Source organism: Callospermophilus lateralis, chromosome 3 (genome assembly GCF_048772815.1).
Source record: "Callospermophilus lateralis isolate mCalLat2 chromosome 3, mCalLat2.hap1, whole genome shotgun sequence".
In the NCBI taxonomy this organism is placed as follows: Eukaryota; Metazoa; Chordata; class Mammalia; order Rodentia; family Sciuridae; genus Callospermophilus; species Callospermophilus lateralis.
The window spans coordinates 174,827,912-174,851,264 of NC_135307.1; the positions used below are offsets into that span (position 1 = coordinate 174,827,912).

The following is a 23,353-nucleotide window of genomic DNA, read 5'->3' on the forward strand; positions in this document are numbered from 1 at the left end:
CCAGCGTTCCACCCGCTTGCCATGTGAGCGAGCCGCCCGCCGCTGTCAGACTCCACTCTCCACCTCCCCACAGCATGCTGGGGGCCAGCTCTGGGGCCATCTTCCTACAGAAAGCCATGTGCCCATCCATCCACGTGGCCACCCGCACAGCCATCTTCCCGGGCCCCATCTGACCCTTCTTGACACCTGCAGGTCCTAGAACCCAAGATGAGGCCACTCTGGAGACTCCTGGTCCTCCTGGCGTTGCTGGCCTGGGCCTTGGCGCTGCAGGAGCAGCCTTGGGCTGGCCTGGCCACGGCCCGCATAGACAGCAAGTCCACCCTGGCCAGAAGTAAGCTCAGCCTGGGCTCTGCCTGCCGTCCACGGTGGGGTGGGGGTGGGGGGTGGGGCGGGACCTCGGGTCACTTAATTTTTTCTTTTATTTCCCTCAATCTCAAGTATAGAAAATTGAGTTTGAATTATTCATTTGTCAATTCATAGCATGTCACCCCGGTCGAGAAATCACTCACTCCAAGGTCCCTCTTGTTTTATTTTGGTACTTCCTCCTTTGTCCCTTAGCCTCACTGCCATCCCCCGGTGTCCTTGGCAGGCACCCGGTGTGTTGAGCGTCTGTGTTCCAATATGCCCGTCCCCTGCCGGCAGCGTTTTGATTGACGTAATCCGTTGGGCCACATGTAGCTCCTTCTGGTTTTTGCGGTTCCACTCCGAATGCGGTGGTGACATCTATGTGACCTCAGCGGGCGTAGAGAGGTCCATCCATTTCCTCTACCTCAGTTTACCTGGTGGTCACACCAGGGGGCGACACTCAGGCTTCTCTAATTCCTACGATTGTCAACTGCACCGAGATGAACACCTTGTCCACGTCCCTGTTAGGCCCCGGGAGAATTTCTCTCTGGGGCCCAGAGGGAAGAGACCTGCACCCTAAAGCAGAAGTAGGCTGGATTCTGACGACCGAATCCTCTAGAACAGCTGTGCCGCTCGACACTGTTTCGCTCCAGTCATAAACAGCAAACCTGTTCCCCCATCCCCACTGTTGGGGAACTGTCTGCCGGGTCCACAGACCCGCAGCAGACGAGCTTGAAAGCAGACATTTATTTCTCAGTTCCGGAGTCTGGAAGGCCAAGTTCAAGGTGCTGGCAGGGTTGATTTGGGTGCAGCCTCCCTTGAGGGTGTGCAGATGGTTACCACCGTCTTGTCTCCTGGCTCAGCCTTCAGAGCAGGGCATCTCTCCCTCCACTTATAAGAATCCCAGTCCTAGCCCATGAGGGTCGACCTTACGACCTCACTGAACTTTATTTACATCCTGAAAAGTCCCATCTCCAAATATTGTCAAGCTAGGGGGGGGGGAGACGGGTTTCAGGGCACAGTGCCAGCTGGCTGACACCTGCGGGTCTGGTGAGTGAGGCGATTGTTTCAACTTGGCTTTATTGACGAGTGGGAAGTTTGAGCATCGCAGCATGATTCTGGCAACTGTCTTGACTTTTTTTGAATTCCCTGTTCTTATCTTTTTATCCTTTTTTCTATTTTATTTCCTGCTCTTTTCCTTAATCCTCTTTGATTTTGAGATGTTAATATCCTCTTGCCATTATTCCCTTATCAGACTTAGCCATTGTTGATACAGTAATCCCTCAGTGCCCCAGGTATAGTTTCAAGACCAGACTCTGCAGGTAGCACCATCTGCAGACACTCCAGTCCTCTATGTAAAGCAGGGTAGTGCTGTCACAGAACCCACCCACAGCCCCCTCCTGCGGGCTGCCAATCATCTCTCAATTACTTGTAAAACAATGTCAACTAGATATTGTAAATAATTTTGAGTACACAGGCAATTGTAAACAGTTGCAGTTATTATGTAAGTAGCTGTTATTGTTTAGGAAGTAACTACAAGAAAAATTAGTTGAATACAGACACATTTTTTTTTCAAATATTTTCATTCCATAGCTGGGAGTAGATCTGAGAATGTGAAACCCATGGATAGAGGATTGGCTGTATTTCTTCTCAACAGCCATCAATTAACTTTGTTTCCTGAACAGGAATATTTCTAAGCTCATCAGTGTCTCATCTTATGGTTTGTGTTTGAACAGTCTTAGGACCTTCTACTGTTCCAGTCATAGTCTACATCCCCAGCCACCCCCATTTTGTTTTTTTTGAGACAGGGTCTCACTGAGTTTCTTAGGGCCTCAGTAAGTTGCTGAGGCTGGCCTCCAACTTTCAATCCTCCTGCCTCAGCCTCCTGAGCTGCTGAGATTATAGGTTTATGCCACCATGCCCAGCTCTATTGGGTTTTTCTATAGCTTTATAGTCTTACCTTTTGGATTAGGGATGCTAACCCATCCGGACACTCTGTGCATCTGTTGTGAGGTAGACAACCAGCTCCTTTTTGTGCCTAGAGTGAGGCAGCACTCCCCACCCATCTCTTAAAGACCAAATCCCTAATGTGAAGGTTCCCTTCTGTATCCTCTATGCTGTTTCTGTGCATTCATCTCTATACCAATAACGTAAGTCTTCAAGTACTGCCGGTTTAACTGATAGAACTTTACTCTTCCAAATGAGCACATTGAGTTCCTATAAAAATGTTTATCTGGAAATTTGATTGGAGTTACATTTAATTTTTTGGTTAACTTAGAATTAAATGTTGCCACACAAGAATCCTGACCACTCAATCACAAATTTAGTATATCATTTAATTTTTTAAATTTTTACTTTATATTTCATCCTAGAATTTTAAAGTCCTGTAAATGTCTTGAGCAGGAGTTGATCAATTGATTCCTAGAGAATGTGCAGGTTTTCTTGACACATTAAATGCTAATTTTCTATTTTCTAGTTGTTGCTGGTAAAGATGAGGGGGAAACTGATGAGTTTTGAAAATTAACTTGATCTACAAAAGCCTTGTTGACCTTTTATAGTTCTAACAGCTTGTCTTATTTATTTATTCATTTATGTATTTTTTTTTTTTTTGGTTAGATTCTCCAGAAGATTCTGTCATCAGCAGTGACCATTTTATCTGTTTTTACATGGTCCCTTATTTTTCCTATGCCTTTTTTTTTATCTTGAGTTGTAGCCAGGGCCCTCTATAGGAAAGGGAATGTATCTATAATTCTCCACTCCGCAAGATATTTTCTGCAGGTTTTTGGAATAAAAATTTTGAGGTGGGGGTACCAGGGATTGAACTCAGGGGCAGTCAACGACTGAGCCTCCCCAGCCCTATTTTGTATTTTATTTAGAGACAGGATCTCACTGAGTTGCTTAGCACTTTGCTGTTACTAAGGCTGGCTTTGAACTTGCGATCCTCCTGCCTCAGCCTTCTAAGCCGCTGGGATTACAGGTGGGCACCATCACTCCCGGCTGGAATAAAATTTTTATTGCATTAAGACAGTTTCTTAAATTCCTAATTTTTGTTTAAATATTTATTTTTTAGTTGTAGTTGGACACAATACCTTGATTTCACTTATTTATTTTTATGTGGTGCTGAGGATAGAATCCAGGGTCTTGCAAGGCGAGCACTCTACCGCTGAGCCACAACACCAGCCTTAAATTCCTAGTTTTATGAATTTTTATTAATCATGTCAGTCTTGATATTTAACAAATGTCTTTCTGCATCTGATAGTTAATCAGTTTTCCCTCTAACCTATTAAATGATAAATTGCATTAATCAATTTTCTGCTGCTGAATCATCCCAGTCATTCTGAAATAAATTACAAAGTACAGTTAGATTTTATTGCCTAATAGGATTTTTAGGATTTTAGCAAAATTTTCTTTTTCTTTAGAGTAGAAATCCATTTATTAAAATGTTTGACTGACATATGTATTTGTACACAGTTATAGGGCATAGTACAATAATGCAATATATGTGTATAAAGTGTAATCATAAAATTGGGGTAATAAACACTTCCCATCTCCTCAATCATTTATAATTTCTATATGTTGGGAATCTTCATACTTTTTTAGTATTTTGAAATATAGATTGCTGTAACCCATACTTATCTTACTAGGCTATAGAAAACCAGAATTAATTCCTCCTACCCGTGTTCTGATGCTCCCTGTTTAACTTCTTCCCCTCCTCATCCTTCTCCTTCCCAGTCTTTAATTAGGATTTAAGTGCATTTTTTCATATGTAAAACTATTTTGCGATTTTTTCTTTGTACTGTCCTTGAGGCTAGACAAGTTATACTAGCCTCGTAGGATGAATTTGGTGTCTTTCTCTTTTTAAAATTTTCTCTTTATTTCAACGGAAAAAAAAATTGTTTGAACTCTTCCATACAACCATGTGGGCAAGAAGCTTTGTGAAATGAGAAATTCAATCATTGTTTCTATTCCTTCAGAAATTCCTTTCCAGAAAAAAAATAGAAATCCCTTGCTGTGTGCAAAGGCACACGTCTGTAATCCCAGAAGCTCAGGAGGCCAAGGCAAGAGGATTGCGAGTTCAAAGCCAGGCTCCGTAATTTAGTGAGCAACTTAGTGAAACCCTGTCTCAAAAAAAAAAAACAAACAAAAAAAAAACAGATGGGCTGGGGATGTGGCTCAGTGGGTAGGTGCCCCTGGGTTCAATCCCTGATATAAAGAAAAGTCTTAGGATTTCTTGGATGATGGATGCTCTCCATTTCCCCTCATCAAAACTGGGCATTTTACGACTTGCCATAAAGGTCTGTTTCTCTTAGGCCATCAAATATACTGGTGTGTGTTTGTGGGTCCGGGCGTCCTCATCTGGACATGGGTGCAGTTAGAATGCTGGTGTGCAAGGCTCTTCTTGAGGCTTGAGGAGAGTGTGTGCGAGGTGCTTCTCCAGCGTGAACGTGTGGCTCCCTGTCCTCACCCTCCAGGGTCCCTGTCAGGGACGCAGCTGGGAACAGCAGAAAATGCAGCTCAACCTGGCCTAAACAGTCGGGGAAAGAAAGTCACTTCACAAACCTCAAGTTCAGGGGGGGCGAGCTCCAGGCTCGGCTGGACCATCGGCCCAGGGCTTCCTCCGTCTGGTTGGATCCTGCCCCCTCCCCAGCTCTGCGACGTGGGGTCTCATCCCCAGGCTGGGTCCCAGCGTGGTAGAAAATGGTGGCCAGTGGCCATGGGAGCCGTGGGCTGCTCCCCCTCTCCAACAGGAGAAGGAGAACGGACCCCTCCTCCTGAACGGGGCGGTGAGACCTCATGTGAGTCGGGTCACCTGCCAGTTTGATCCTAAGGGTGAGTGTCACGTGATGATGACCCAGATAATCAATATCTGGATCAGAAATTGGAGAGTGTGTCCGAATCGAATCAGGACTGAGATGGAAGGACAGGATGGATGGACGGTGGGATCAGTGGGAGGAGGGGGATGAACAGGATGCTAGGTAGGTTGGTAGGTGGATGGATGGATCGGAGGGAAGGAAGGAAGGAAGGGAGGGAGGGAGGGAGGGAGGGGAGGAGGGAGACTGGGCTGACAGCCACTGGCTGTCCACAAGCACTGCTGAGGGCAGGCTTCCCTACAGCTGCACTCTCCTTGAAACTCTGTTAGTGTGTCCCTCCGACTGGACAGAAAACTGGTTTGTGTCCCTGGTGCCCAGCTCAGGGCTCCACACCCAGGAGACGCTCATGAGTACTTGCTGGGCCAGGGGCGGGTGAGGGTCTCTGTCCTCCTCACCAGGACCCTGGGAGGCCGACATTTTTCCTTCATTTATCACAAAGACAAGCAAACCAAGACTCAGGGAAGTGACAGAGCCAGGATTTGAACCCAGATCTGTGACACAGGGGTCCTGGAAGGACCCCTGGAGCTGGCGCTGGAGGAGGGGGTAGGGACAGCTGCTGCTCTGTGGTGACCCAGGGTTCTCCCTGTGGGACCCGGTGGTGGGTGGAGCCTGTGGGCGATGGGCGTGTCCTGCGGTGAACTCTGGCTGTCACCCGGAAAGTCTCCTCTGCATGGCCCACGCTCGCTGGACCCCCGCAGCGGTCTGACTTCGGGTCTCACCTCAATCTTGAAAAGCCTAACTTCACAGATGGGAATGTGGGTGGCCCGGACCAGCCACTCAGAGGAAGAGGCCGCCCCAGCCTGCGGCCCAGGCCTCCTGACCCCATGGCCCCACTCTTCCACAACACTGTGCAATGTCACTGGTCCTTGTCCTTTTCCAGTTATTGCCCAGGGCCTCATGAATCACAAGGCAGAGGACCGAATCCAGAACATCCACCTCCTGGACAGTCTGAACGTCTCGGGGAGGATGGCCCCTGGGATGGTGGGCTGGCTGATCGGCGGCATGAACATCCAGCAGCAGCACGAGATCAGGTGAGACCTGAGGCCCACGCGGCCTTGGGACTCGTTATGGAGCTCTGGGTCAGGGGGCAGACGGGAGGACGTGGTGGCAGGCCTGTGAGAGGGACAGAAGAGAAGGCAGCAGGCCGAAGCCCAGGACAAGGACAGATGGGGACTGTTTGGGGAGGTGGCAGAGCGGGGTAACTCACAATGACAGCTCGGGGTTAAAGTGTCTGCATTTAAATCCTGGCTCTGTCACCAACCTTGGGGAAGTTGCCTGGCCCTTCTGGACCCATCTACAAAACGGGGACCCAGGGCCAGCCTGGGCGACCACGTGGGCTGTCCAAGGAGGTCAGCTCTGGGTCAGGCCTTTGAGTCCCCCCTCCACTGCTTAACAGCTGTGTGGCTCTGGGCAAAGCATGTGCCTGCTCTGAGCTTCAGCCTTGAATCAGTAAAATGGGAACCATAATTGTCCCTGCCCCAGGACACGTTGGGAGCTTCTGCAAAGCATGCATTTCACTGCTCTGGTGCACGCGGCTGATACACAGTCCTTAGTCGCTAAAGTTCACCTTGCAGAACTGGACCTGTCCGCACACACCCATAGGCAGCCCCCCCCCCCAGCCCAAGAAGCGGGCTCCGCCTTTCCCACATCTCAGGGCTGCTCACCAGCAATACCACTGGGCAGTTGGCTCTGCCCTCCAGCCCCTTCCCTCTGACTTACTCTCTCCATTTTAATGGGCACCAACAGTCACCAGCAGGGCTTCCGTATGGTACAGGTGGCCACGATCCCCTCCCTTCATTCATTCCTTTAACTGATGCGATACTGGTTCACTGGGCAGCTACTACGTCCCAGGACTTGGGCTGAGTTCTGGGGAAGCATCTACAGACCAGATGTGGGGTCACCGCTGTTTGGGGTCTTGCATCCTTGTTGGTGACACAGGCTACTGAATGTAAATCACTCATGTCGGGTAGACAGTCACGGTATGAAGACGCATAGAGCAGGGCGAGAGGAGACTGTTTTGAAGCCCTTGAGCAGGAACCTGAATGGAGAGAAGGGGAGCTGGGGACATGGGGACGGACGTGGCAGAGCAGGCAGTAGCCGCAGAGGCCATGAGGTAGAAAGAGACCGGGTGCTGGAGCAGCGTCCCGTGTGGGTGGAGGAGAGGAGGCTGGGGGCCGGGAGGGCCAGGCCCCGCAGGTCTTGGGGTCCAAGGTGGAGTTCGAACTTTGTTCCAAGAGCAGCGAGAAGCCCTTGGTTAGTGGGGAGCACGAGGCCCCCTTGAACTCCTCGTGGAGAACAGTCCTCAGAGGGGCCAAGATGGTGGAGGGGAGCCCGGGGAGGAGCAGAAGCCACTTCAGGAGGAGGTGAACTAGCCTCGCGAGAGCAACACAGGTGGCCAAACTCAGGACAAACAGCCAACGTGATTAGGGGGGTGGAATGTGGGGCGAGGGGTGGGGTCAGTGAGAGAGGGCTCAGAGTTCGGGCTCCCAGGCAGAGTGGTGGGGCCATCTTCCAAGAGGGCAGGCATCGTCCGAGAACAGAGCCAGGGTCTTGCACTGCAGCTGTGCCCGGGGTCGCCCCAACCTAACCCGCACGGGGCCCCCGCACCCGGCTCTGGCCAGAGCGTCTATGACAGGAGCTGATTCCGAACTGGGCAGTTAGGACAGGGCTCTGCCTGTTCTGGGGCCTCACCCTCGGGATCTTGCTCTTGACCGGTGCAGCATCAACATCACCAACGTTCAGCTGGACTGTGGTGGGATCCAGATACATTTCCATAAAGAGTGGTTCTCAGCAAACATCTCGCTTGAATTCGACATCGATTTGAGACTGTGAGTCCTCCAGAACGGCACCTGCCAGGTGCTGGTCCTCCTCACTGGGGACCTGGGAGCTGAGAGGAGAGGGAATGGGCAGCCTAGGAAATCCAGATGGTTCTGATGTGAATTCCAAACCAGCTCTGAACACACTGACTGTGTGACTTTGGGCGAGTCACCCCATCACTCTGAGCCTTAGTTTTTTCCCACTGAAATGATAATCGTTATCAGTGGAGGCAGGTCATCTGCTCATTCAAACCTACATGACTTCACCACCGGGTTGGTGAATGAGAGGAGAGGGCCGCTTGGTTGCCACCTCTTCCTCTGGTAACATCCACTGCCCTGGGGAAAGGGAGGCCCAAGCTACGTGGGAAAGGGTTTTAAGATGGAGATGAACTTTTGCAACTTTGAATTGCAAAGGCTCCTACCCTGGTCTGCTCAGGGGAGTCACTCGGGCTAGGAACTGCCCCCTGGGAAAGCCGTGTCCAGCGTGCTGAGGCCCTGGGTGTGTCCCCAGCACCAACACAAGGGGCAGAAGTCACTGGCTAAGAGCCAATTTCCCCTTGATCACTGACCCCAGGATTTAACTGGGGTTTGGTGGAAGGACTGTGGGGGACAGGGGAAGTGCTGGCGGTGGACAGTGCCCCTCTTCACCAACAGAGAGAGCGCCTGCGGGCTGCTCCAGCTCCCCCGACACCCTCCCCCTGTCTCCTGCTCCCTCTCCCCTGCCCCCTGTCCCCTGCCCCCTCTCTCCTGCCCTCAGGCCCTTCAACAACAACATCATGAAGACTCACGAGCACATGAGCCTGGCTGTGGAATTCTGGCTGCAGAAGGATCAGTTCGGCCGGAGGGACCTGGTGATGGGCGAGTGCCTCGTGGAGCCCGGCAGCCTCCACACGACAGTCCTCACTGAGTGAGGCCCAGCTGCAGCCTCCCTTCCCCGCCTTCTCCTGAGTCCCTGTGCAGTGACGCCTCAGCCACACCCTCAGAGCAGGCTTTACCTCCCACTGGTCCAGACTGGTTCCTCGCCTCCTCTGCCCCCTTCACCAGGAGGAACTTTGTAACCCCGAAATCTGATCAGAAGCCCAGCTGGTGCTCCAAAACCTGCCGTGGCTCTCCACCACCCTCGGGATGGAGAGCAAACTCCCAGATTCACTCAAGCCCCACCTGTCCTCACCCCTGCCTGATTCTGCAGCCCCCCCACCCTCCAGGCTCTCAAAAGGCCCTGCTCCTCCACAACACACCACACATCTTCATACCACCGTGCCTTTGCACATGCCGACCCTGCAGCCTCAAAGGCCTTTCCTGTCTTCTCTAAAGCACCCCGCCCCCCACAATCGCTCTTTCATTCATATATATTGCTCAAGAATCCATAATGTTCCAGGTACCATGCCTAATACCCAGGGGCACAGGGGCAAAGATGCCCAAAATTAGAGCTTCATGAAGCTCAGAGCAGAAGTCTTCCATCCTCAACAGACTGTCCCCTGAGGGCAAGATGTGGGATGATTTATCTCTGAAATTCCCGAAAGCTGAACAATTAAGAACTCAATGAATTTCTGTTCCTTTCTTCACTGAATATCTAGATTATGCCAGGCATTCCTAAGAGGACAGTGTGGAGAAAGACCAGGAACTCTGGGTGCTCTTCTGATATAGTTCTAACAGAATTTGCACTTTCCTGCTGTGTGACCTTAGGCAAGTCACATAGCCTCTCTGAGTTCCCCTTGGGCTATTGCTGACAATAATAGTTCTTACATAGGACCAGAGAGGATTGAAAGTCTGTAAAGTGTCCTCACCACATAGCAGCTGGCGTGGGTGCTGCCAGATTGATCTGATCTGTTCTGGTGTCTCCCTCTCTTTCTAGGGCCATCCCACCCAGGATGAAACATTTTCTGCACAGCCTCAAAGAGAACCTGGAAAAAATTATCCCGCACCTGGTAGAAAGTCAGGTGAGTCTGAGAAACATATTTGCCCCTGGGCCTCCCGAGTCTGAGAGCCGGACAGATACGTGAGCAGCTGAGCAGAGCATTCTGAACCTTGGACGCTAAAACTGAAAAATCTCAATGAAATTTTCAGTTTAGCCAGTGCATCCTTGGACAAGGAACAGGGCCTCCTGGGCCCCAGTGTCCCTGTCCAGCAAGGGGACCAGCATAGTCCTACCTCACAGAGCTGTCATAAGACCTGGGGGTTAAAGCACCGATGGGCCCCAAGGAGCCTCGTTTGCCATGGTTCTGGCTGGAAACCAGTGCAGGTGACACTCCACAGGACCCCCAGTGTTCCTTCCCCAGCCCCTGGCCTGACCCTTCTCTCTGCTGGTGGCCCAGGTGTGTCCTCTGACTAGTGAGATCCTCAGGCAGCTGGATGTGAAACTGTTGAAAGGCCTCGTGATTGACCACTTGGTCCATCCCGGGAGGATTGCTCAGAATTGGCAAGTATTGAAAGAAGGACCCCAGCCCCGGGACCCCCGAGAGGCCTGCTGAGGGTGTCTGCATCTGCTGAGGAAAACCTAATATGATGGCCATATGGTCCCCAAGAGAACTGGGAATGTAGAGGGGATCCCCTACCAAGAAACCCCGCCCAGTCACCCAAACCCAGGACACCACAGATTCTAGATCCTCCCAAGAGCTCCCCCCAATCCAGGAGGTAGCACAGGCTCACCCCAGGCCTGAGACCCCCCTGCTCCTGAAGAAGGTGGCCAGTTTCAGCCCTTGCCCTCGTGGAGGCCCAGACTCCTAAGTAGAGGAGGAGAAGTGAATGATCAGGTGTCATTTGGAAAGAGTGGCACAAAGTCTCCTGGCCCCAGCCTCTGGTCAGCCTTGGGGGAGGGAAGTTCCCTGCACTGTGGGCCTGGGGTCACCTGGAGACTGAGTCTGTCCCCTCTCCTTACAGAATAAGCGACTGCTCACCCACTTGGCCAACCTGAGTCCGGGCAAGCTCCATTCACCAGTCTCCAGGGTCCTCCAGCTGCCTGCCGTTGACTGGAAAGAGATTCCACCTTGTGGGACCCAAGTCTCCCTCAGCATGGGGCTTCTGCTGCCCCTAGAAACCTGACCCCAGGCCTTAGGCACCTCCTGTCCTCTTCCACAATAAACTAGCTCTGAAGGGTGCACGGGTCCCCTCTGTGTGGCCCTGTGAAACAGACAGACGTGACCACAGGCACAGAAATACCAGAGAAAGCACTCTGGCCCTGTCTTGTGCGGTCATCTGTGACTTTGCTCCTCAATGCCAGGAGGGTCTGAGATCTCCCACCTCATTCTCCCACCCCATATTTATTGAGCACCTACTATGTGGTGGTCACTGGGATCCAAAGAGTTGATTATAGAAAAAGGGTGACGGAATAGAAATATAGAAACACTGGTGCCAAAGACACCTGACTTCAGATTTGATTCAGCTCCTGAGGAGTTCCTTGAGGTATAGACCCCTCAGGACACGGTGACCAGTGAGTCCCCAGCACCCCAGGGTGGGAGCTCAGTACAGGCTCAGGGTTAAATGAGTGGAAGATCCTGGTCTCAGGACTCACCAGCTCTGTTTGGGAAACCGCATTCTGCCTTTTGGTCCTCATCATCTGCAAAATGGTAACTAAAATCTTGCAGGAGGAGGAGCCAGGGAGCCCTGGCACTGCTGGTGGGAGGGAAAGCAGACCACCTCCCCAGGACACTGAGATCAGATACAGCCAGACACACACCCCACACACCAGCTGAGACTCGCAGCTCCCCTGGGAGGAATGAATGCGCATGCGCACTGAAGGAAAGGAGGCCCCTGGCCCCAGCTCCCAGCAGCCCCCAATTAACAACTCCCCAAAAGCCCACAAAAGAACCAACAAAACGCTTAATTACCTGGTGGGACAGCGACTCACTGATACCCTCAGTAGCAACGAAGCCACCTCCAGCTTCCCACAGCCGCACGGATGAGCCTCATAAGCGTAAAATCACGTGAACGTCGCCAGACACGGAGATGAGAGGTGACATCTCCCAGGGACACGAAGCTGCAGAACTGCGAAACTGACCCAGGACACTCACGGCCAAGACAGTGGTCACCTGAGGGTGAGGGTCAGCCACCAGGATTGCTTCGGAGCGCTGTCACAGTCTGACTCTAGACCTGGGTCCTGGTTACGGGAGGGGCCTTCAGTCCTCAAAACTCCTAGGACTCCTCCTGTGTGCTGCGAGTTTTTCTTAGGTGTAATGGAGATTAATAATTTTTAGGATAAGAAACATTTAGCATCAGTTCCCCCCGGGAAGAGAACATGAAAACTCATTTATAATAGGCTCAGCGTGGGGTAGGGGGATGGGAAGTTTTTATCCAACGTCATTTATTCATTGCTAATTCCTTGGCTACCATCTATTCAATTATTAAATATTGGTTCCCACAGGGTGCCACGGTCCAGGCCTGTAATCCCAGCAGCCTAGAGGCTGAGGCAAGAGGATTGCGAATTCAAAGCCAGCCTCAGCAAGTTAGCCAGGCCCTAAGCAACTCAGTGGGACCCTGTCTCTAAATAAGATATAAAAAAGGCTGGGGATGTGTCTCAGTGGTTAAGTGCCCCTGGGTTCAATCCCTGGTACCAAAACAAAACAAAAAATTCCCACCTTCCTCCATCCAAGGGTGGAGAAAACAGAGGAAAATAGCCCCCACACAAAATAATAGTAACGTTCATATTAAGCACTTGGTGTGTGGCTGGAGCTCACCTTGAGCATCTCATTATGCCCTCACAGCAACCCATGAAATACAACCTGCTGTTCCATTGACGCCTGAGAATGCCAAGTCTTTGAGAATGTCACTTGGCCAAGGTCACACAGAAAATGGCCAGGTGGACAGCCAGATGCTAGAGCTCTCGCTCTTAGCCACTGTGAATTCCCCTCCGGCTCCCCTCCCTCCTTCCCAACACCCCTCCCACCCCCATCCCCCCACATACACACACCAAGGGGAAAATGATGAAATACGTGCTCAGCTGAACTGGAAAGTTCAAACAAGGAAGTATCAACAGTTCAGAGATGAGAATAGGGCCAGAGAACTTCTCGTCTCCATCTTTCAATTCAACCTCCCTAATCTGAAACGGTTGGCCTGCGATTTGCAACCTAAACACCATGATTCCCCTGGACAGCTCCAGGGTTCTTCCTGCTCCTGAGCCAAAGAACAAACACGGGAGGGCAGGGCCAGTGAGGGAGGCAGGTCCCTGGCAAAGGCGGCTTCTGTGTGTTCCTCCTGACCCCTCCTGGGCTGGCTCAGGGCCTTCCTCAGGACGCCTCTTGGGGGTTCTCGAATTTTCTTCTCATTTTAAGGTTCACGGAGCTGTAAGCTCATCACACTTTCTCCTGGATGCGCTTGTTGAACACGACCTTGTGATGATGCTGAGGTCCACAGTGGGGGGGAGCTTACGCAGAAATTCAGCCCCAAATGTTTAGAAGGTTGGTCCAGGCCCCACCCATCGGTGCCTTGAAACCTCCATGCCCTTCTGCTACCCTACACTGGCTCTGTCGGGGCACGAAGTGGGGACTACATTTGTTCCATCAAATTACAATCTCCCATAGCCCAGGTGGGCATTGTTAGCTCTGGGTCATGGGCGAGGGAGAGGGGAAGTGTGAACAAGTCCTGGAGACCTGGTAACAATGGCCTCTGCACTTTTGTCTGCTAAGAGGACAGAGCCCAGGGTCAGGGTCTTTACCACCACTACAGTTTTCATAGAAAAAGTAGGAAGAGTGAGGAAGTATCTTGCCCAAACCACAAGCTGGCCCTGGGCTGAGCCAGGTCTGGAACTCAGAGCTGCCTGATGTCCCAGCCCAGAGGAGGGCTCCAGATCAGGGACAGGTGCTTTCTGAACCAGAGACTGACATGAAACTTGCCCTTGAGGAGCACAGAGGCTGGACGGCCCCCAATGACAGTCGGACTTCACCTCTGCCCAGCTGGGCAGGCCAGTGCCCTCCCCGAGCCTCGGTTTCCCCCCAGGATCATCACAGGTGCTCCGAAGCTTCAGCACCGCTCTCCGCGTCTGCTCCTAAGGTGGCAGGTTTTGCAGGTCGAGAGCTGCTTTCCTAGTTCAAGACTCCAGCCTCCTCCCCTCTCTTTCTCCATCTGCAAAGTCTCCAAAGGCCCAGGTGGAGGGGACAAGTGCCCGAGGCTTCTTTTGGGGAAGAGCAGCATTTCCAGGCCTGAGTTTGTGCCTCAGTGTTAAGGCGGTTGCCCGGGATGTGTGAGGCGCTGGGTTTGATTCTCAGCACCACATATAAATAAATGAATGAAATAAAGCCCAACTGAAAACACATATTAAAGAAAAAACTCACGGCCTGGGATTGTGGCTCAGCGGTAGAGCGCTCACCTACACGGGCGGGACCCTGATTTGATCCTCAGCACCACATAAAAATAAAGGCATTGTGTTGTGTCCATCTACACCTAAAAAATAAATATTAAAAAAAACAACTCACTTCCCACTTCAACCGAGGCTGTGAGTCCCTGGCACATGGCAAAATCTCAGCAGGTGTTAGCTGTTGGCATTTTAATTGCTGTTATCTTCTGGTGAGCTGAGGTCTAACTGTGCCATGTGCTCTCTGGGTCACGTGTGCCCACTGGGTCTCAGTTTCTTCCTCCCAAAAGGAGGAACAGTCACCTCCCCCTCCCAGGTTCTGATGAGGATGAGCAGTCACATGACTATCAGGCATGTGACTATCAGGGGCTCAGAACCCCAGGCAGGAACGGGGAGACCCCCAGAGATGGAGAAGTCTGATGCAGTTTGACACTTGACATTGCGAGAGTAGGAATAGTTCCCCAATTAGAGAAAAAAAGAGTCCGACCAGGGAAGGAGAGGGGACAAGAGATGACACTGACGTCCCTTCCTGGGCTCTAACTGGCTGCCCTGTCTGGAGCTCCGAACATGATCTTCCAGGTCACCTGGGAGCATGGGTCCCCAGCCTCAGCTCTGTGCATGAAACCACGAAGTCTTGAGTAACAGCCCATCTCAAGTTTTTCTGTTTAACTTGTGAACCAAATTGCTTAACGGACCCACCTGCTGATGTGATTGGCAATTATTTGTTTTGGAGAGCCCTGAAAGACACAACCTCACTGAAGAATTCCAAATTATCTTGAAACCCATCATCCAATCTCCCATTTCCTGATCCCCAAGCTATAAAAGAGGCTGTTCCCCTGGCAGAAGCACCCAGGAGAGGGAAGAGGAGACCAAGATATTGCTGAGACTTTGAGAAACCCAGGTGAGCCCTGTCCCTTCCACTGTCCCCCCGCTGTTATGGGTGACAGGGATGCCAGCTTCCTCACTATGGGGCAGAAACTGGCAGACTGCACTTAGCATCATTTTGGGGGGACCTTGGAAACAGAACTGGCCAAGTTCATGGGCTGGGAATGGCCACTCGCTCTGCTCCCCTAAGAGACCAGCAATGCTGATGTGGAAATCAGGCTCTAACACGCAGCAGGAGCTCCAGGGCAGGAATTTGACTTGGGGTTGTCAGTGTGGTCTGAGATGCTCACTGTGGCCGGGTGCCCTCTGATATTAGGTGACTTGCAAGGGTATCCACACACCAGACCAAAGAGCCATCCACTTAGCAGGGAGGTGACAAAGTAGTTCGGTGTTCCAGTCACTGGCAAATTGAAGTCTTCATTTGCTTGGTCTGAAGAGCAGGAACTGGGCTGGGAAGTCTCTGAGGTAGAGCGCTCTCCTAGCGTGGACCAGGCCTGGGTTCCATCCCCAGCACTGCAGAAAGGGACGGTGGAATTCCTCAGAGGAGGTGGAACTAGGGACTCCTTAACTGAGCCCAGCTGCTGAAAAATCTGATGGTCACTTCGATAGAGGCTTCGAGGTCAGGCAGAGCTGCTTCAGACCCACTCTCTATTGTAAACCTGTAACCTTGGGGACCTTGGGGGAAGTTACCTGTGGTCACTAGGTCTGTGTTTCTTCACCTGTGCAAGTGATAGGGACCCATGTCTCAGGAGATGCTGAAGATGAAATCGGTCACCCAGGGTACAGTCATACACCTGTCGCCTGGTACAGAAAAAACGCCCAGCAGTCTAGCCATTAGTGCTGGTCACCTCCGTCACCTCCGGGTGCTCTAGGGAGGAGATGAATGAGAACCCCACCAACTAGGGGAATAGGGCAGGCCGTGGACAGATTCTCCTCATATTTGTGCCACGTTGAACCCATTCTGTCCACAGACACCAAGAGATGTTTCCCACTGGGGGCCTCCTTGTCTTCTGTGGGCTGCTGGCCCATGCCACAGCCCAGCTCGCAGGCCTGCCCGTACCCCTGGACCCGATTCTGCCTTTGGATCAGTCTCCAGCCCTGCCTTCAAATCCCCAGGATCTTGCTGGCGGCTTGACAGGGGGTAAGTCTGTGATGGCCTCTGTCGGATGTGTGTACGTACATGTGTGTGCGTGTGTGCACAGGTGTGCATAAACAACCCCCCATCTGTTAGGAGAAGGTGCACAGATGAACAGGGGAGAGGGTCTGAGGGCCTGGAGATGACAGATGACAGAGGTGCCCTCAGAGGCCCTTCTACTCATTTCCAGCTCTCAGCAAAGGCCTGCTCTCTGGGGGTCTGCTGGACATTCTGGAAAACCTCCCGCTTCTGGACATCCTGAAGACTGGAGGGGGCACTTCCGGTGGCCTGGTTGGAGGCTTACTTGGGAAACTGACTTCCTCTCTCCCCATCCTGAACAACATCCTCTCGTGAGTTGACCTACAATACTGCCCTGGTCCCCAGAAGCAGCTGAGATCTGCCATCCCCAGGTGGCAGCCCTGAGGGAGGGGGCGGTGGCCTAAGCCTGCAGCCAGGATTCAGTCTGGCAGGGACACTGGCTGTCTTCTCCAGTCCCTGAAGCACGTCCTGGGGCTCCAGAACGATCTACAGTCCTCAGGACAGCCCTTCAAGGTCAGCTTAATGATCCCCAGTTCTCAGATGGGGACATGAGCACAGGGTCAGGCCTGTGCTCACTCAATGAGATGCAGAGCAAGGAATGTCACTCCAACCTCCTGAGTCCAGGGCCCAGCCCTTTTCCTCTGCACCACTGCCATCTCCTCCCTCCCCCTGAGAACACAGTGGCCTTTGATGGAGGCAGGACAACATCAGCTCCCGCCTCCAAGGTGTCATCAGTGACACTAACAGAGCCAGGCGGTGTCTGTGGAAAGTTCTGAAGTGGTGCTTCCCATGGGACGCCCAGAGCTCACTGAGCCAGAAGCACTAGGGTGTCTGTGAGCGGCCACAGCCTGGGCCTGGATGGGATTGGATCAAAGCCATTCCCGAGCAGCTGGCTCTGGCCCCTGACTGGCAGAGGGACAGACTTACGTTTGAGTGATTCAGGCCCATAGAGGTGGGTGCAGACTCACCACTATTCCCACCATCCATCCATCCATCCGTCCATCCATCCATCCAGCCAAGCTTTCCTTCATTTGACCCCTTCCTCTGCCATCCACTCACCTGCATATCCATCCACCCACCTTCCCATCAACCCACAAGGGCAGTCCCTTCCTTGGTAAGTCCCTGAGCTGGCACACAACAGGCCACCAACCCAGACACAGTCCCCTCCTGGACAACCTCATAGACCTGAGATGAAGAGGCCCCATACATGTCAGGATCCAATCTTGGCAGAGGCTGGGAGAAGTGCTGTGAGGCTCAGCACCCGTGTGGCTCTGGCTGCAAGACACCTACCCTGTCTCCCGTGGTCCCTGTGGGCAGCTCCTCCTCCCCTTGGATGGTGTCTTGGGTTGAAGGTGGTGTCCAGGTCGGAGGCTCGAGGAGCTGATGTTTCTCCCTCTGATACTGCTCCCTGGACAGCATCAAGGTCACCAGTCCCCAGCTGTTGGAACTCGGTCTTGTCCAGACCCCTGATGGCCATCGCCTCTACGTCACCATCCCGCTGGGATTGATACTTAAAGTGAATACGTGAGTAGGTCCCCAGGACGGAAGGAAAGGTGGCTCGGCCAGGGAGACCCTGAGGTCTCTGGGGGGCACCAGGGGGTGGGAGTGCAATGACCTGAGCCTCCGTCTCCAGCTCATTTGCCACTCTGCCGAGCAACCTTGGGTGCCGAGGGAACTCACTTGACCTCTGTGAGCCTTGGGTCTCCTGGGGGAAGTGAGCTGCGTGCACCTGTGGGCAAGGTGGGGTCAGGTGGGGCTCACGTGCCTGCAGAAGAGGAAAAACCACCTGCACCGTGGAATGTGGAGGCCAGATGCCATCAGGGTTCCCTCCTCTCCAGGGGCCTGGTGGGAAGTCTGCTGGAGCTGGACGTGAAGCTCAACATCACTGCGGAACTCTTGGTTGAGAGAGACAGTGAGGGGAAGAGCCACCTGGTGCTTGGTGACTGCACCCATTCCCCTGGCAGCCTGCGGATCTCCCTGCTTAACGGGTAAGGCCAAGGGCTGACTCTCTGCCCCCAAGGAACAGAGCGGAATGGTGGGTGGGTGGATGGAAAGATGGAATGATGGGAAAATGGAAAAGGAAGAGGATGGGAGGGAGGATGGATAAGCAGATGGGTGGGTGGATGGCAGAGAGGGTGCATGGGTGGGTGGATGGGTGGGTGGAGGAGAGGGTGGGTGGGTGATGAATGGATGACTAATAGAGACATGGATGGTTAGATGGCTAAACGTGTGGAGGGAAGGATGGATGGATGGATATATGGGCAGATAGGTGTATGGACAGATTAATAAGTAAAAGAAGGGTAAAGTTTTCACTTATCCTTGTTAGGCCACCATGACTAATTTGATGTTGGATTAGGAAACAAGATGTCTGAATTTAAGCCCCAGCTATGACAGGGCTGAGGGGAGGTGAAGGGCCTCTGAGCTTGAATGGTCTTCTCCTGCGTGGCTGTGGCTTGCTTACCTGTAACGTGGAACTACACGGGGTCACTGATAAAGCCCCCAAGACAGCAGGAGTGAAGTGTTGGGTCCCTTAAGGGGGAAACAGACATGAAGCCTCACTAGGGTTCTGGTTTCAGTCCCCTGTCACCTGGGAAGGCTGAGGTCATACCCAACAGGCAGGAGTCCTGGCCCCATGGCCGAGGTCTTCACAGCCATCTCAGGAGTCCTCCTAGCTCCACACAGAGCATGGGTCATATTTGGTGTCCTGTGGAACACCTGCCCTGTCCTGGGGCTGTGGGCTCCTCCCCCTGGTGCCTGCGTGTGCGGGGCATGGCTCCCTGTGGGTAGGACCCTGGCTGCACATGGGGTGAGGGGACAGGCCTGGTCTGATGCTGACACTGTGTCCCTCTCAAGAATTTTCCAGGTCACCCTCGGCTCCTGAGTCACACCCACGGCTTTTCTCTTTCAGAATCGCTTCCCTCCCCATTCAAGACCTCGTGGACAACCTCACGGGCATCTTGAATAAAGTCCTTCCTGAGCTGGTGCAGGGCAAGGTAGGTGGGCTGCGGCGGGGGCTCCCCTGATCCGTGTGCCTCAGAGATTCTCAGGCTGAGAGAGTCCTGGGGTGAGCTACCTGAGTCCCTCAGTTTGAGAAGTAATTCCACCTGTCCGTCAGTCTGTCGGTTGCTACATCTGTCCATGGTTCTTTCCGTCCCTCCAAATGCCTGGGTGGGCTGCAGCCTGGTCCAGGCCCCGCGCCTGTCCACACCGCAGCTGAACTGGGTCGGCCCTGCCTGAGAAGCCCCACCAGCCTCCAAGGCTGCAGACCAGAGGTCTTCCAGGCTAGGCTCCGTGTCTCCTAGGGCCAGAAACCGCCTTCCAGAACCTTCCACAGAGGCAAAGTCACAGAGTGAACGTGCCTCAGCGAGAATTCAGGGCCCTTCCCAACGTCCCTCATGCCTTTAGTTTCTCCTTCTGCCTAAAGTGTCTGTGACTTTCGTCCCCACACCTGCTCAGAATCAAATGCTTAGACACAGAGAAGTGACGGAAACCTTCCCCAGAGAACCCCCAATAGAGACCATGCTGCTCCCGGGTGTCCCACGGGTGCCCCTTTGCCTAACTCCCCTCTCTGCCTGGCTCAGGTGTGCCCTCTGGTCAACGACGTTCTCAAACTCTTGGATGTCACCCTGGTGCATGATATTCTTAGTAAGTGGTGCTTCCAAGCTCTCTCCCCCCGTCTGCAAGAGCAGCCATGTCCCCCAGGGGTTTTGTCCCTGCACAGCACAGGGCAGCTCAGGCCTCTGCTTTCACCTTACCTTGGTTTTGGTTTCTTTGTTCCCCTGAAGTATCCGGAAAGTTTTGAGGTAGAAAGCCTATCCTCCTTGGCCCTGACACTGAGATTAGCTGGACTGTCCAGTAGATGGGGGCCTGTCCCTCTTCTTGCTGGCCTAAGCATGGCCTAGAGTCCAGAACTCCCACTTGCTGGCCCTGCAGCTCAAGAGGAATATGGCTCTTCCGGGACTCCTGCACCTCCCGACCATGGCTGTAAACTGTTCTTTTGATTAGTTGTTTGTTTTTCATTATCTAGACAAGCTGATCAATGGACTGGAATTTGTCATCAAGGTCTAAGCCTTGCAGGACGGACCCTGGTCTCTGCTCAGCTGGTTAGTGTGGCTCCCTGCTCCACAGGATCTGGGACAGTCTGTTACTCTGCTGGTAGAAGGCAACATGGCATCTACGTTAGTCAGCTATCAATCACAGTCAGGAAATGTCTGAATTAATTAACTTATAGAGACAAAAGGTTTGTTTGGGCCCACAGTTTGTTTCCAGTCCATGATTGATTGGCGACCCTTGCCATGGTGAGGCAGTGCCTCATGGTGGGAGCATGTGATGGAGCAGATGCTCACCTCATCAGGCACAAAGCACAAAAGAAAGAGGCAAGAGCTGAGCACACACATCCAGAATCACCACATGCAAGTCCACTTGAGCTCACGGACACACGCTCTCAAATGCATGATCCAGCCTGGGCTACCCTTGTGACTGAGGCCAAGCCTCTAGCTCCGCCTATCCCCCTGGAGGGCCATTTGATGTTGGATCAATACCAATAAGACCTTGTTGGGCGAGTGGCACAAGCCTATAATCCCAGCAGCTTGAGAGGCTAAGGCAGGAGGATTGCAAGTTCAAAGCCAGTCTCAGCAAAAGCAAGGCACTCAGCAACTCACTGAGGCCCTGCCTCTAAAGAAAATACAAAATAGCACTGGGGATGTTGCTCAGTGGTCGAGCGCCCCTGAGTTCAATCCCCCGCACCAGCCCCCCAAAAAAGAGTCCATGACCTTGAGTCTCCCTGCTGACTGGGCCCTTCTCCCCACAGACCCGCTTCTTGCTGCAGTCCACCTGCTCCTGCCCAGGGCAGGGAAGGCTGGCCCCAAGTCCTAGAAAATGACAAGGCTGCCTCGTCCCTGGAAGCCTACAACCCCTCCTCCCCCCAGGTGTGCGGAACCTCCCCTGCTCCCCACCAAATAAAACCACTCCTCTTCTGCACCAGGGTATCTTGTGCTGCTTCAGCATCACGTGAGGGCTCCCGGCTGGGACGGGCCCTGACCTGGGTGGCTGGGGACAGCAGAGTGTGGGCCGGGAGGGATCAACAGACCAGACCCAGGCAGTCTCTAGTTCTCAGTAATGTCTCCAATTTTCTTTGGGAACAATTTCTTTTCTTTGAACCATCTGGACCCACTGGCCAGAATCTCCAGATTGAGGCTCATCCTTGACCTCAACAGCTTTGGGGTCCCCGGGCCAGCCCACTCCTGCAGCTGAGGTGGACTTTAATGTCTCACATCCGTGTATCCGGCAGGCGATTGCCGCTGCCTGTTGGTGCAGCTGGCGTGATCACAGGAGTTCCACGCTGTTCCACGTTCAAAGACCCTTTGCTCTGAGCATCCATGAGGGGCCAACATCTGCCCCTCCTGGGGAGCAAATGGCTTGACATAGAGTTAACATGATTTTCATCAATGATGCAGAAGTGGGGGGAGAGTCCCCTTAAGACAGTCAAAGGCAACCAACTTATATAATAGACCCACATATAGGTTAAACAGTGCACTTTAACAATTTCAAACTGAAAACACCAAACCAACCCTAGAAAACCTATATAAGAAAGGTCAAAAAAGTATAAGTGAAAGTTTGTTACCAAGAGTCAGTCAGTGGGAGTTACCGTTATCAAACCAGTAGCAACAGATCTACCTGTATGGCTGGAAGTGCGGGTGGCAGTGCCTTACAGCATGAGCACTATCTGAGAGGCGGAAGGGGTCCATTTGCCTGGTGGTAGGTCTGTCTTCTGCTGTGCATTGACCAGCCAGCCCCCAAGTGGCTTCGGCCGTGCGCAGGCTGGTCAGCCCTGGGAGTGACTGGAGCAGGGCTGTGGTCTCCTGGTCCTCCAGCTTCTCCTGGGCTTGCTCCCCGATGGTCTCCACAGGAGTGTAGCAGCGTCTGGAGAGCACTCCCAGTCCACAGCTGCGAGCTCTGAGCCTGGTGTCATGAATCTGGGGACCTGGCTCTGTAACCTTTCTTGCAGTTGGGGTGGAGAGAGTAACAGTGAAAGGGCCCTTCCAAAGAGGCCCCAGGGGCTGAGTATTCCATTCTTTGACCCAGACTGCAGCTCCAGCCTTGGAGGAGCTGCCCCTCTGGTCAAACTACTGGCCACCTTTCCCCAACCCACTGGAGGAGAACCTGAAAGGGTTCCCTAAGGCCTGAAGCTGTCCCCTCAGGGTTAATTCTCCATTTTTCTTAAGCCTCCCTGTAGTCCCTTGATAAGTGGGGGGAGGTCTCCTGTATACTAGCTCACAGGGAGAGAGTCCTGTCCCCTTGTCGGCAGTGGACCTAATCCTTAATGGTGCAATAGGGAGGATGTGATCCCAATGCCAGTGAATGACCTGCCCAGTTTGCCTATGAGCCTTTGAAGTTCCTGCTCTCCTTTTAACTGTACCAGAATGCCCTGGCCCACAGGCAGGATGGAATTTCCATCGCATATTGGAACTCCGGGCCAATAACTGAATCACCTCTGCCACAAAAGCTGGCCCATTGTTTAAGACATCAGTTATTGGCTTTTCCAAGTTTCCCAGGGGAGCATCCTGGCACCACCCTGGCCTTTTCAGTGCGGGTTGGAAAGGCTTCCACCCAGCCAGCGCACGAGCTCACAAAGACCAAAAGGTATACAGCCCCGTGAGCCTGGTGGTCAGTGAAGTCCAGCTCCAGGTCCTCAAAGGGTACTCGTCTTATAGTTTGGCTTCCTGTGGAAGCCTTGGCCCTTGGCGAGGACTGTAATGGGCACAAACCTCACATGTTACAGATCACCCGGGAGACACCTTTCCTTCTCAGTCTTAAACCAATTACTTTCATGTTGGGAATAGCTGGGCTCCATCCTGGTAGAGGGACGGGCAGAAGGACCACATTTAAGCCCAGGACTGGATTTCCCTACTGTTCCCTGCAAGCACTATTCTGGCCTCTGTCAGCTCTCCGGTTGCCCCGAGTGACCATGGTGTTT

General features: G+C 52.8%; 2 protein-coding genes across 2 annotated transcripts; both read left to right on the plus strand.

Moving 5' to 3' along the window:
• The first annotated feature begins 207 nt into the window (after positions 1-207).
• Bpifa3 (BPI fold containing family A member 3) lies at positions 208-11,074 on the plus strand. Its single transcript, XM_076849470.1, has 7 exons — positions 208-331; positions 6,097-6,247; positions 7,937-8,044; positions 8,790-8,939; positions 9,888-9,972; positions 10,348-10,455; positions 10,913-11,074. The coding sequence occupies exons 1-7, from the start codon at positions 208-210 to the stop codon at positions 11,072-11,074; spliced, it is 888 nt and encodes a 295-aa protein (XP_076705585.1).
• Positions 11,075-16,184: 5,110 nt separating this feature from the next.
• On the plus strand, positions 16,185-20,445 carry LOC143394409 (BPI fold-containing family A member 1-like). Its single transcript, XM_076849046.1, has 7 exons — positions 16,185-16,344; positions 16,529-16,688; positions 17,794-17,901; positions 18,216-18,365; positions 19,286-19,370; positions 19,959-20,022; positions 20,405-20,445. Exons 1-7 carry the CDS (start codon positions 16,185-16,187, stop codon positions 20,443-20,445), a joined length of 768 nt encoding a protein of 255 aa, XP_076705161.1.
• Positions 20,446-23,353: the final 2,908 nt, after the last annotated feature.